Source organism: Thalassophryne amazonica, chromosome 5 (genome assembly GCF_902500255.1).
Source record: "Thalassophryne amazonica chromosome 5, fThaAma1.1, whole genome shotgun sequence".
NCBI classification, from domain to species: Eukaryota; Metazoa; Chordata; class Actinopteri; order Batrachoidiformes; family Batrachoididae; genus Thalassophryne; species Thalassophryne amazonica.
In genome coordinates this window covers 43,042,278-43,056,819 of record NC_047107.1, presented here as the reverse complement: position 1 = coordinate 43,056,819, position 14,542 = coordinate 43,042,278, and the positions used below count along the sequence as shown (strand labels likewise).

At 44.4% G+C, this 14,542-nt stretch overlaps 1 protein-coding gene across 3 annotated transcripts in view; it reads right to left on the bottom strand.

Moving 5' to 3' along the window:
- si:dkey-40c11.2 (drebrin-like protein A) overlaps positions 1 to 4,336 on the bottom strand; it is a 117,731-nt gene extending 113,395 nt beyond the window's left edge. For 2 of the 3 annotated variants that reach the window (XM_034170075.1, XM_034170076.1), the window contains exon 1: positions 4,015 to 4,336. In XM_034170075.1, coding sequence (XP_034025966.1) covers positions 4,015 to 4,109 — 95 coding nt within the window. In that variant the 5' untranslated portion in view covers positions 4,110 to 4,336. The remainder of the gene's footprint in view (positions 1 to 4,014) is intronic. The other variant, XM_034170074.1, reaches the window with a different exon arrangement.
- Between the last annotated feature and the right edge of the window lie 10,206 nt (positions 4,337 to 14,542).

The following is a 14,542-nucleotide window of genomic DNA, read 5'->3' as shown; positions in this document are numbered from 1 at the left end:
TACATTGCTGCATTCATCTTTCCCTCAATCCTGACTAGTCTCCTAGTTCCTGCCACTGTGAAAAAGTGAAGTGCTGGGAATACTTTCCAGATGCAATGTACAAACAAGGTTATCACACTCACAAGTAACTTGTGGTTTTAAAAAAGTACTTGCAGCAACCTTTAACCATCTTACTCCAAAATGAAAAGGCCTGTTGGAGCCAGGCTGCTGAGCATAAATGGTAAGTTTGGCAACAGCTCGGTATGTAGCATGAGTTACTGTAGTAACACGCAAATGGTTTGGTTAAAAAACTGTTTCAAGTCACCTTGACCTCTGATCTTTGAACTCCAAAATCAACAGGGTTGTTGAAATCTGACTGACATAGGAATTTTGTAACAACTGAGTACAAACGGCAGATGTAAAGGCCCGGTCCCACTGGGGAGGGGATTAATTGCACATGAATTGAGTATACAAATGTTGGGCATTCGTTGTCGTCCGCAACAAAAATGGCCAAAAATGACAGACGCCTCTGTATGAATTACAGATATATTAATAATATACAGTGAATATATGACAGTCACAGATGTATAATGCATGTACTGAGCAAACGGATCAGACGCATTGCAATTATCACAGAGATATTACAGATGCGCATGTGTTGCACATGCACGGCATCTGCATTGCAGTCATAAATGAAGTGCACTCGAGCCTTTCGGCATCACTATTCACACCAACACCACAGCCTGTAGAGCATTTGCTGGACTTGGACAAGATGACTGGAGTAAACAAGCAGTGAACAGGGCGAGTGGTGACGTCAGCGCATCGCATCAGAGCGCAGCTCGTCTGAATGATTATAACAAGAAGTTAAATCTGTTATAAACATAGGAATAAATACTGTAACAGCTGCAGACAAGAAGGAAAACACGCAACTGTTTTATCAAGCCTTGACAATGTAAACAAGTCAAATAACTACCTTTATAGACGGCTCAAAATGCTTTCTGCAGCTTATTAGGTGTGAACGGCTCGGGCTGCAGCCTCCTCTGTGATTCAGGAAGTGATTAGAGCTGTTTTCAACAGCGAATTTGCAGAAAACATGATTAATCCGCCACAAAATAATTATTTTATATACGCAGTGTCCAGCGCAGAGCGCATGGCAGCCGGTAGAACAAAGAATGGCATCCAGCTGTGAACACAGCGGGTGGGATCATAAGGACACAGGTCGTGCTGCTGCGTGAAGCAAAACATGCTTGTGTCAGTGCGCCTTTATGTTGTTGGATGGCGTTTTTGGGGATCCATAACTACATCTGTATGTTTCCACAGCTGGACTGGCACTGACTGGCAGGTATGTCGATGTCTGCCATGGTACTTTGGGTTCACGTGGAGTGTTTGTTGTGCATTCGCAAATTGTCCACAAATCAGATGCAAAGCTGATGTAATACAATGGCTTTATTCGTGGCCACTCTGTATGCAGTCGCTACATCTTATTTTAGTTTGTGATGTGAACGTGACAGGCATGCAATATATCCATTTTACACACTGTCCCAGTCCGCTGCCAAGCCCCAATACCCTGTCAGTTGCAGATATCAGCAGATAACAGCGGATATATACAGCGCATAGATTGAGTATGTATTGAGTGTGTAAGGTGGATGTCATCCGCAGCCAAAATTTTGTGCACATCAAAAATCCTGTTAATGGAAAAACGTGCCTCTGGGGATAATTGTGGACGTGTGCGGTTATCGGCCGACTCATACAAGCATGTTTCACGGTTATTGCAGACGTTTAGCGAATATAAACCAATTCTGTGCGTAATTCATACGCAAATCATCTTAAACGCCAGTGGGACCGGGCCTTTATTGCACTGGTGAATTGTTTGGGGTTTTTGTTCAAAATTTGCAGTGAACCTTCTTTCGGCCAGAACCAATAGGCTTTGATGCCATTGTGGACAAACATATCCTGAAATACATACTGACTGTTGCGCTTGTTTTCCTACAAATGTACAGAAAGCGATTGGTATATTTTCACTCATTCACCTGCATTTGTTCATAGTATTGCTGCAAATTCAGTCAAAGTGATGCAATGCTCAGGACTCAAAACCCCAAGATGCCGTGCAGCAAACAGAGTGCTCACATAGGCCTCTAAACTGGCACACAAACTGTGGACTTGGACACCCAGATGGGAAATGTAGAGTTTTTAAATAAGATTAAATAAAAGATGTAGGTACTCAAACAATGAGAGGATTTGTTGATGAGGGTTTTAACTACTCGAGATTTTCCGAATCCAAAAAAACACGCTGTGCACGTCCATCCTGGACAGCTGGATGTTTTCGCACAGTGATCACAGAGAAGTCAGATTCTGTCTGCACAGTGTAATTGAAGATAATTAGAGAAAATGGGGACAAATGTGAGCCAGTGAGACAATCAATTTACTGCATAAGTGGGGATATGTCTTGGTGCACTTTGCTAACTTATAATTTGCAGTACCTTTGGTCTTCAAAGGGAATAGGCTCATGTTCAGACGTGTGGCTGTAGTACGTTTAACTGTCTCCATGGAGAATTGAGACGGTGTCAGACAGACATTGTTTGGACATGACTGATCATAATGTCATGACTGAGCCAATCCAATGGATAATTAATTGATAAGGCAAGGTTCAAATTCGAGCATACTGCAGTATTCTACAGATGATCTAACTCTGACTTCAAGAGAAATTAGCACCTCAAATGGTGTGTTCTTTTAGTTTTGCATTCATGAGGTCACTGATATTCTTCCCTAGTTATGTCCACCAAGGAAATTGTGTTATGTTTTTTGTTTAAACTTGGTGGAAAAGTGGGGCAATGGCCAAGAAAGAGCTAGTTAAATTTCAGTGCAAATCCAAATCAAAAGGTGGATCAAATGATAGCAATCAGCAATCACAAAGACCAGGTTCAGATTCAACAGCCAGAATTCAGCACTGAAGATTAGCAATCAGGGTTGAAAGTCAAAATCGTGATCAAAGATGAATGATTTGGAACAAAGATCCGTATCAACCTGACAGATCAGTAATCAGGCTCACATCTCAGTGATCAAGATCTCAGGTGAGAAATCAGCAACCAGGATCAAATTTCAGGTTGAGGTTCAAATGTCATAATTCAGAATCAAAGTTCAGCAATCTGGATTCAAGGTCAAAATGATGATCAAAGATGAGTGATGAGGATCAAAGATCAGGATCACGCACACAGGTTAGTAATCAGGATCAAAGCTCAATGATCAGCAAGTGTGATCAAAGATCAGGCTCACCTTAAAAGATCAGTGATGAGAATCAAAGTTCAGCAATTATATTCAAAGGCTGAGATCAAAGGTGGTTCGTTGGGAACAAAGATCAGTGTCATAGGTCAGCAATGGGGAACACACATCAGCAATCTGAATCAAAATTGCGCAGTCAGATTGTGTATGTGCACACTGGTCAAGGTCCAGATAATGGTCCACATCCATCTGGTGAATCAAACTGCATTTTTAGACAGGGGGGTATCACTGGAGTGGACAAAGGAGTGAATGTGGTGTAGGTCTAAATTTTAATTAAAGAGGAGCTGGAGCCAGAAGTGTGTGATCCATGTGCATTTCTAGTTTCTTTTAATGATCACCTCTGGTTCAACATTTTTATCATTGGTCAAGGGTGTGGATGACACCCATGCGTGAATGCGTGCTGTCTGTCAAATTAAAAAGCCTCTCCTGAAAGACAACCCGTATCACCCCCAAGAAATTCGATCCTCAGCACAAAGAGTGAAACCAGAACACAAGAGTCATGCAGACCGGGTGAGGGATTCGGGCTACCGGCCAAGTACGGCGCTCGAGCCGAGTGGCGTGCGTAAATGGACGTTTGCCCAACACATCAAAAGAGAACACCAATGTGCCAAATTTCTCTGGGACGTTTGGGAATGTCGGGGGTCTATACGGATCACGTGTTGTTCTAAAAACAAAAGTCCGCATGATCTCTTTGGCATATCTGTTACGCAATGATGGAGACGCGTCCAGCTGCGTCAGATGTGCGCTGTGTGTTACCAGTTGGTGGAGGACCGCGGGTTGATGATGTCCTCTTTGGCCGTGAGCAGCGACAGGCCGTAGGTGTCGAGGTTGATCGTTGATCTCGCGTTCATGACGCCAAAAGTTTGCAGACCGCTGCAGCAAACTCTCTCCTCGCCAGTGCCTCAAAGGTTCCCGGAGGTCGCGGTGAAGCGCAGATGGTCTTCCACGGCCGAGACAACCACAGCGTGGCGTGCGCACCGATCATTCACCTGGAGAGCCGAGAAGTGGAGCAGCTGCCGCGCGCTCACAGCATGGATGAGGTTCCGCGTGTGTGCGCACTCTGGTCTTTGTGCAACAGAGGAGAGTAAAGTTTTCATCGAGAAGCCCCACCTCCCGTGGAGAGAGCGGAAAACGCAGCGACCTCACGAGGAAACCTTTCAATCAGCGCGCGCAGAGAGGAGGAGAGCGAGCGCGAGGTGCGCGCCCAATGCGTCGCGCCGCCGCTGTTTATTGACGGCAGCGCGGCTGTGCACCGTGAAGTCCGCCTGCAGCACAGTTAGGTCCATAAGTATTTGGACAGGCTTTCATTTGGACTCAGCAGAACTTATAAGGTTTTCGGTGCGAAATCCAGCTACGGGTTCAAAAGTAACTGGACAACTGGCTGACCGTCTCTTTCATAATTCCTGCTGTGGTTCTTAAATTATTTCATAAAAGTGATCACATAAAAATGAGTTCATTTCAAATGTAGCATTTGGATTTTTTTTTTTTTGAGTCAGCTATCATTAGGCTGAAAAAAAAACAGAACAGAAACAGTTATGCATAAACAAATGTTTCATGTGTTCTTAAACACTCAAGATCTTTCACAATAAAATGTCTGCTGATTTCTACTACATTAGCTGTTTTCTTAGCATAGGTCGGAAAATTTCACTTTGACCTCTCTCCTAGATCCTGAACAGATTCTAACCAAAATCACACCCTTCCAAAAGCCCAATGCACCTCCCAAATTTTGTCACAATCAAGTTATGCAATCCTAAAATGTTGTTCATTCAGCTGCTCCTGCTTTTTTTTCGGGGTCACCACAGTGGATGCAGCCAGATCCACATTGGTAAATGGATGGAAAATACAAAAAGAAAAGAAAAACTGTGAAGGCATTTATATAGCACTTTTTCATCTGTATAAGAAGCTCAAACCTCTTTACAGTAATGCCTCACATTCGCATCGATGTCAGGGTGCTGCAATGCCAGGCGCTCACTACACACTGAGACCAACTTGGGGATTAAAGACCTTGACCAGGAGCCCTTAGTGATTTTCTGGCAAGACGGTGTTTAAACCAAGGATCCTTTGGTTTCAAGCCCACTGCTTAACCACTAGACTATCACCTCCCCTCAGTGCAGTTGCAGATTTCTTCCTCTAAAGTGAATATTATCAGTAAACAATGTAAAGAATGTGGAGGATTTCAGAGAGTAAAGGGCAAGGGTGCAAGTTTCAGCTGAACACTGTCTCCAGTCCCTCAGACAGCACTGCATCAATAACTCATCATTCATCAATAGCCGATATAACCACATGGCAAAGGATTACTTTGGGAAACCTTTGTCTAGCACAACATTCACAAATACCACTTAAAACTTTACTGTGCAAATTAGAACCCTTAACCTTAGCCTTAACCTTGAAGCAGAGTTGACTTCTCTGACCTTGGCAGCACCTGGGTTGGCCCATCACAGCAGAAGCCTGTATTGTAATCAGACAAATCAGTATTCCAGATATTTTTTGGTAGAAATGGATTCCATGTGCTCTGGTGCAAAGGCTAAAAGGACCATCCAGACAATTATCAGCAACAACTCCAAAAGTGATGATCTGTCATGGTATGGGGTTGTGTCAGTGCCTTTGGCAGAGGTAATTTATACTTCTGTGATGGCAGCATTAATGCAGAACGGTACACTGAGACTTTAGAGCAAAATATGTTGCATTCAAGATGACATCTCTTCCAGGGACATCCATGCATTTTTCAACAAGACAATGCAAACAAACATTAAAAAAGGTATGGCTGTGGAAAAGTGGGTAAGGGTACTGGACTGGCCTGCCTGCAGACCTGACATGTCCCTAATAGAAAATGTGTGGAGAATTTTGAAATGAAAAATGCAACAACATCCTCATATTGCTGAAGACGTTTTCAGAAAGAATAAGACAAAATAACACCTTCATCACTTCGTATCGTAAATACCAAAAGATCTTAAGTGTTGTTAGAAGGAACAGCAGCATGATAAAGTGGCAAATGCTTTAGTGTCCAAACATTTTTTTTTCTTGTGTTCAGGGCCTGAAATGCATGAGTGGATGTATATTAACAAATGAAATGAAACAGACCAGGCAAAACATAAAATCAGTCACATTCATACTGTTTGCAATGAAATAAAAGTCATTGTAAGAATCACTGCAGGATTTATTTTTGTTTTTCCCCATTTTCCATATCATTCCAACTTTTTCTGCTTTGGATTTGTACATACATTTGTGTCAACAAGTGTACACCTCACATAGCATCACGAGCCAGATCAAGAACACTCTCTGGGAGATATGTATATCTTTGCCAAAGTCACCAATCAGAAAAAGACTTTGTCAGAGTAAATACTCAGCCCAGCCGGGTCAGCAGTCCATCCATGTAGCCATCAACCTGTCCTGGCCAGCTGATCCATGGGCTTAAAGTTGTTCAGCTATTGGTGTGTTTTATAGCGTGTTGTAAATCACAGAAAGTACATCACCTTAAATTAAAATAGAAAGTCTGCATGCACTTTAAAACTTTACATTCATTGATATGCATCTTGTAGCAAAACTTCCGTGTTTACTTTTGTGATGACTTCTCCTGCAGGGTGTTATTGAACTGTGAAGGCTGTCTTTGGCAACAGAACAAAAAATCTGTTTTCCAGCATGCTTACGAGTTGTGTTTCTTTTAAAGAATGGGACATAATACTTGAGGTGGCCACAAAAAATATTCTTACTCTCTGATGAGTTCCTTTTGGCTCTTTAAACCAAACGATGGCCTGCTTCACCTACATTAGCACGTCTTTGGATGTCGCATTGACAGTGAACACAGAGATTGTAAATGCACTCTAAGAAATGAAACACAGGGGCTTTAAATGTAATTAATACAATACATTTTCAATATACTTGCAATTGTTAATTTTAGGGATTTAAGTAATAATGTTTCATTCGATTTAATTAATTTCAACTACAATATTGTTTTGCACTTAACTGACAATGTTATGTGGAAAAAGTTACCTTAACTTTATCAATTAAATTCAATGTTTTATTTCTTAGAGTGTGCAACAGTTGACTTTAAGCAGTACTTTTATCCGTTCACACACTAAAAAAAGACAAAAACTGTTTCAGTTTGAAACTCAGATTTACTAAGGTTTCCCAAATTAAGTTGTTGAATTGGCATAAATATTATTTGCTAACTTAATTACCAGGGGTGGTGGCAGAGTGGGTGGTGTGCTTAGTTTCAGTACAGAAGGTTCTTGGTTCAAACCCCACCCCTGCCACTTCTCTTCATGTAATGTGGAGTTGTGTCAGGAAGGGCATCTGGTGTAAAATCTGTGGCAATTCAACAATGCAGATCCACCTTGGATTTGCTGTAGCAACCCCAAGTGCAAAACAAGGGAGCAGCTGAAGGGACTTACTAACTCAGTTTAGACAAACTAACCTAATTTGGGCGACTCCAATCCAAACAACTTAATGTTGATCAGTTTATCTGGCTCAGTTTGTTTCAGTGTTTCTAACACATTCTTACTCCCAACTCCTCACATTTTTGAACTTGGTCAGTGGCCCTTTACATCACTATGGGATGAGTTAGGTAACTCCGTTGCATCATTTAGTGACAGGTGGGGAGACACTTTTTTTTTTGACAGCTGCATCTTTTTTCTCTGACAGCACCTGGAACTATCTGTTTCAGTTCCGTATAATTAGGGAACATTCATCTATGTTTTGGTTATGGTTATGGTCACTTAACGTTATGGTCAGGGGCAGGGATAGGGTTAGTATTTCCCCACGTGTCACACTATGAGGAAGCGGTAGTACCCGTCCAGTCACAGACTGACGTTCGGTCAAAATGAATTGTTTGCATGAAAATGTGTCGACTTATGTGTGAGACTGCGCCGGAGTTTCCAAACAAAGCAATTTGATTAGGTTTTCTCTTTTTTCAGTGTGTGAACAGATTAAAGTATAAAATCTTAGTCAGTTTACTTTCATCAGCTTAACTAATTTGACTGTTACAAATTGAAGCACTTTATTAAGTTGGTACAATTCTCTTTTTAACTGCTTGTACAACCCCAATTCCAATGAAGTTGGAACATTGTGTGAAATGTAAATAAAAACAGAATACAATGATTTGCAAATCCTTTTCAACCTATATTCAATTGAATACACCACAAAGACAAGATATTTAAAGTTCAAACTGATAAACTTTATTGTTGTTGTGCAAACATTTACTCATTTTGAAATGGATGCCTGCAATGTTTCAAAAAAATCTGGGACAGTGGTATGTTTACCACTGTGTTACATTATCTTTCCTTCTAACAACACTCAATAAGCATTTGGGAACTGAGGACACTAATTGTTGAAGCTTTGTAGGTGAAATTCTTTCCCATTCTTGCTTGATGTACAACTTCAGTTGTTCAACAGTCTGGAGTCTCCGTTGTCATATTTTGCGCTTCATAATGCGCCACATATTTTCAATGGGTGACAGGTCTGGACTGCAGGCATGCCAGTCTAGTACCTCCATTCTTCTACTACAAAGCCACGCTGTTGTAACATGTGCAGAATGTGGCTTGGGATTGTCCTGCTGAAATAAACAGGGACGTCCCTGAAAAAGACGTTGCTTGGAAGGTAGCATGTGTTGCTTCAAATCCTGGATGTACCTTTAAGCATTGATGCCATCACAGATGTGTAAGTTGCCCATGCCATGGGCACTAACACACCCCCATACCATCACGGATGCTGGCTTTTGAACTTGCGCTGATAAAAATCTGGGTGTTTTTTTTCCTCTTTTGTCTGGAGGACACGACATCCATGATTTCCAAAAACAATTTGAAATGTGGACTCATCAGACCACAGCACACTTTTCCACTTTGCGTCTGTCCATTTCAAATGAGCTTGGGCTCAGAGAAGGCAGCTGTGTTTCTGGATGTTGTTGATTTATGGCTTTTGCTTTGCATGGTAGAGTTTTAACTTGCACTTATGGATGTAGCGACAAACTGTGTTAACTAACAATGGTTTTCTGAAGTGTTCCTGAGCTCACATGGTAAGATCCTCTACACATTGATCTTGGATTTTAATGCAGTCACGCCTGATGGATCAAAGGTCACGGGCATTCAATGTTGGTTTTTGGCCTTGCTGCTTACGTGTAGAAAGTCATCCAGATTCTCTGAATCCTCTGATTATTTTATGGACGGTAGATGATGGAATCCCTAAATTCCTTGCAATTGAACATTGAGAAACATTGTTCTTAAACTGTTGGCCTATTTTTTTACACAGGTGTTCGTAAAGTGGTGCTCCTCGCCCCATCTTTGCTTGTGGGGATGCTCCTTTTATACCTATCAGGTTTAACAGGCAAGACGGACTGGACACAAATGCAGGACACAGGTACACAGCTCAGTCGAGTTAAGGCGTTTACTCAGTAAACAGGCTGGAGTCGGTACACAGAAAGGCAGTCCAAAAAGAGCAACAGCAACAAAAACATCAGGCTTAGGCATGGTTGAGGTACACAGGCAGGTAGTCAAAAAACACGATGAGGCAAATGAAGCAAGGCAAGGAAATACAAGATACAGAGCTGGAAAGCGGCACAAGGCGCTACAATCTGGCCAGGGAGTAAGGCACAATGGGGAGCTTAAATACACCCAGGTGATGAGGTGCAGATAGAGAACAGGTGTGCGTGGAACACACCAGAAGGAGGGTGTGGCCAGACAGAGGGAAACAACCACCACCAAGAGCCAGCAGAGACAGACAGGAAAGAACGGGACAGACAGACCCAAACAGAAAAACCCCAGCAAGAGAATAAACAAAATGTAACTAAAATACACAAACCCAAGAAATAAAAGCTGGCAAACTCCAAATCCTGACAGTACCTCCCCCCCCCCCCCCAAAGGCCAGCCCCCGATGGCCCAGGCGCAGCAGGGTGAGAGGCAAGAAAATCCCAAATGAGAGAGGGGTCTAGGATAAAGCGGGAGGGAATCCAAGACCGCTCCTCAGGGCCATACCCCTCCCAGTCCACCAAATACTGGAAACCCCAGCCCCTCCGATGCAAAGCCAGAAGCCGATGCACAGAGAAGCCCGACCCCCCTCACAAACCGGGCGGAGGCGGGGGAACGGCCGGAGGGCACAAAGGGCTGGACTTAAAGGGTTTGACATGCCTGACATAAAAGGTGGGATGAACATGCATGGAACCAGGCAAACAAAGATGGACAGAAACAGGGTTAATGACCTTGGACAGGGGGAAGGGACCAACGAACCTGGGAGCCAGTGTTCGAGGAACACCCCGTAGTGGCAAATGCCGAGTGGAGAGCCAGACTTTCTGACCAGGCATGTAGACAGGACCGTTTGCGGTCCTCAGCAGCCTTGTATTGCACAGAGGAACAGCACAGGGCACGACGTGCCCGCTCCCAGGTTCATTGGCACCTGACAATCAGACTTAGGGCAGACGGGACCAGGGACCAAAGGGTGGAGGAAGAAAACAAAGAGGGAGGATGACCAAACACCACATGAAAAGGGGAGAAACCAAAAGAAGCAGAGGGCAGACTGTTGTGAGCTAACTCAATCCAAGGCAGTTGGGCAGACCAGGTAGAGGGATGCCAAGAACACAAAATTCAAAGACCTTTTTCCAATTCCTGATTAAATCTTTCAGTCTGACCATTTGCTTGGGGATGATAGCTGGACATGAGACTGGAGGTGGCCCAGTGTAAGCAACAGAACTCCCTCCAGAACCTGGACACAAACTGCAGGCCCCAGTTGGAGACGATATCCTGGGGAAAACCATGGAGACGAAACACATGAGTTAACATAACCTCGACAGTTCCCTTGGCAGTAGGCAAACTGGGTAATGGCACAAAATGATACATCTTGGATAATCTGTCTACTACAGTCAAGATCACAATGTTGCCGCGTGAGGGGGGAAGACCAGTTACAAAGTCCATTGTAATGTGTGTCCAAGGCTCTTTGGGAATGGGCAGAGGTAGTAACAAGCCCACAGGTGGGCGTGATGAGGACTTATGCATAGCACAACTATGATAGGCATTAACATATTCAGTAATATCTGCAACCATATGCGGCCACCAAAATCGTTGTTGCACTACATGAACCATTATTTGATTCCAGGATGACACGAAAACCAGCTATTGTGGGCCCACTCGATTAACCCCCCCCAAGGGTGTCAGGTACAAATAACTTGCCTGGTGGACAATCAGAAAGCACACAAACGTTGTGGAGGGCTTCCTTTACCCGTGATTCCCCCTCCCACGTAATGGCCGAGATAAAACATGAAGCTGGGAGGATATTGCCGGGGTCAGAAGGTATATCGGCCTTATCGTATTGCCTGAACAAGGCATCGGGCTTCCCATTTTTCGAACCGGGTCGATACGAGATAAAGTTGAATCGGCTGAAAAAGATCGCCCAACGGGCCTGACACGCATTTAAGCGCTTCGCTATGCAAAGATAAGCGAGGTTTTTATGATCTGTGTACACTAAAAATGGCAATTGTGTCCCCTTAAGCCATGGACACCACTCCTCCAAGGCCACTTTTACCGCCAGTAGTTCGCGGTCGCCAATGGAGTAATTTTGTTCTGCCGCAGTCAACTTACAGGACAGATAGGCGCATGGATGCAATTTCTTATCTTTGGAACTCATTTGTGACAGAATCGCTCCCACACCGATATCGGAAGCATCGACCTCGACCGCAAACTGCTGTGCGGGGTCAGGAAGGTGTAGCATGGGGGCAGCAGTAAAGCATTGCTTTAGGACCCGGAATGCCTTGTCACATTCTGGTGTCCACTTGAATGCCTGAAGGGACGAGGTTGCGTTATGGAGAGGTGCAGTGATGGTACTGAAGTTCCTAATAAATTTCCAATAAAAGTTAGCAAATCCCAAGAATCTTTGTACATCCTTCCGATTGCTTGGCACTGCTCACGCACTGCCACCACCTTGTTTGGGTCCATTTGAATCTCTCCCTCGGAGATGACGAATCTCAGAAACAATACTGTGGACCTATGGAATTCACATTTTTCTGCCTCGACGAAGAGGTCGTTCTGTAATAAGATCTGCAGGACAGAACGGACATGCTGAGTATGAGTGTGGAGATTGGGAGAGAAGATCAGGATGTCATCCAGGTAAACAAAAATTAATTTATTTAAGTATTCTCGTAACACGTAATTTACCAAATTCTGGAAGACTGCTGGGGCATTTGTGAGCCCAAAAGGCATCACCAGGTACTCATAGTGCCTAGTTGGGGTGTTAAAAGCAGTCTTCCATTCATCTCCCTGCTTAATTCTGACCAAATGGTAGGCATTACGAAGATCCAATTTTGTCAACACTTTAGCACCCTCTAACAGCTCAAAAGCTGACGAAATCAGTAGCAGAGGATAGCGATTTTTAACTGTGATGTAATTTAACCCCTGATAGTCAATACAAAGGCGAAGTGACTTATCTTTCTTTTCAATGAAGAAGAACCCGGCTCCAGAGGGGGATGACGAAGGACGAATCAACCCAGCATCCAGTGACTCCTGGATGTACAAATTCATTGCTGCTCATTCGGGAGCTGAAAGAGAAAACAATTTTCCCCGTAGAGGAGTCGCCCCGGGGAGAAGATCGATGGCACAGTCGTACTCCCAATGCGGAGGTAGACACTTAGCCTTAGCTTTGCTAAAGACTAGTGCTAGATCATGATAACAAGCGGGTACGCCCTCTAGATCAGAGTTACTAACATTGGTCGGAACCACAGGTGCAAACAGGCAAGACTTTTCACAAGAAGATCCCCATGCTTCAGTTTTACCCTGAGTCCAGTCTAGACTAGGTTTATGGCATTGCATCCAAGGGTGCCCCAGAATCACAGAGTGAGTCATATTATCAAATACATGAAAACTAATTTGTTCAGAATGATTGCCGGAAATTGTCATGCAAACAGATTGGGTGCGGTGTACAATTTGGCCTAATTCACGGCCGTCCAATGCATGGACCACCAGTGGGCGTGAAAGCTGATTAAATTTCAGGTGGAGGGACCTGGCAACAGAAGGTAACATGAGATTATGAGAAGTGGATGGTCGATCTGACGACGAGAGGACTGGCGGAATGATGGCTGTCTCGGCGAGGGAGGTCAGACAGACGGCGACCAGTCCGGATAGCCATTGCTATGAGATCATCAAGGTCGTTCGGCAAGTTTATCAACACCAGCTGATCTTGAATGACGTCACTCAAACCCCAGAAAAAGACTTGGAGCGCCGCCTGGTTCAACTCGCTCTGGATGGATGGCATAATCTGCCACCTGGCGGCTGCCTTGCTTTAACCTCATCAAGGAACGTGTCACCTCGCACCCTGGCGAGGTGTGTTGGAATACCTACTCTAGAGCGTGAGTGAAGGCCGTCAGTGAGGAGCAAGATGGCGAACCGCGGTTCCACTCAGTTGTGGCCGATGCTGCAGCTCGGCCGGTCAGGTGAGTAATGACGAATGCTATCTTCGCCCTTTCGGACGGAAACATTGACACCATTAATTCAAAGTGAAGTTCACATTGTGTAATGAAAGGTTTGACATCCCCGGACTCTCCGGAAAAACACTCAGGCCAGGAGAGTTGATTACAGACCTTGGGTACAGAAGCCGGCGGGGCTAACGATGGTCCCGGAACTGGTGCGTCAGTGAGAGCCGTACTGATCGTAGCCTGATGCTTAATGGTAGTGAGTAGTTGCTCCATCTGAGAGCTCACTGAGGCCATGAAGGAAGCCTGCCGCTTGGCTAACTCACTAATCCCTGAGTTCAGAGCGGCTAGCTGGTTCTTTTGCTGAGCGAGCTGCCAACTGTGGTGGCATACCGCCAGCTGGAAGGCATCTGCGACTGCTGGATCCATAGTTGGCCAGATTGTACTATCAGTTTGACAGGCAAGATGGGCTGGACACAAATGCAGGATGCAGATACACAGCTCAGTGGAGTTAAGGTGTTTACTCGGTAAACAGGCTGGAGTCGGTACACAGAAAGGCAGTCCAAAAAGAGCAACAGTAACAAAAACATCAGGCTTAGGCGTGGTCGAGGTACACAGGCAGGTAGTCAAAAAACACGATGAGACAAACGAAGCAAGGCAAGGAAATACAAGATACAGAGCTGGAAAGAGGCACAAGGCGCTACAATCTAGCGAGGGAAAAAGGCACACTGGGGAGCTTAAATACACCCAGGTGATGAGGTGCAGATAGAGAACAGGTGTGCGTGGAGCACACCAGGACGGTGTGGCAAGACAGAGGGAAACACCCACCACCAAGAGCCAGCAGAGACAGACAGGAAAGAATGGGATAGACAGACCCAAACAGAAAAACCCCAGCAAGAG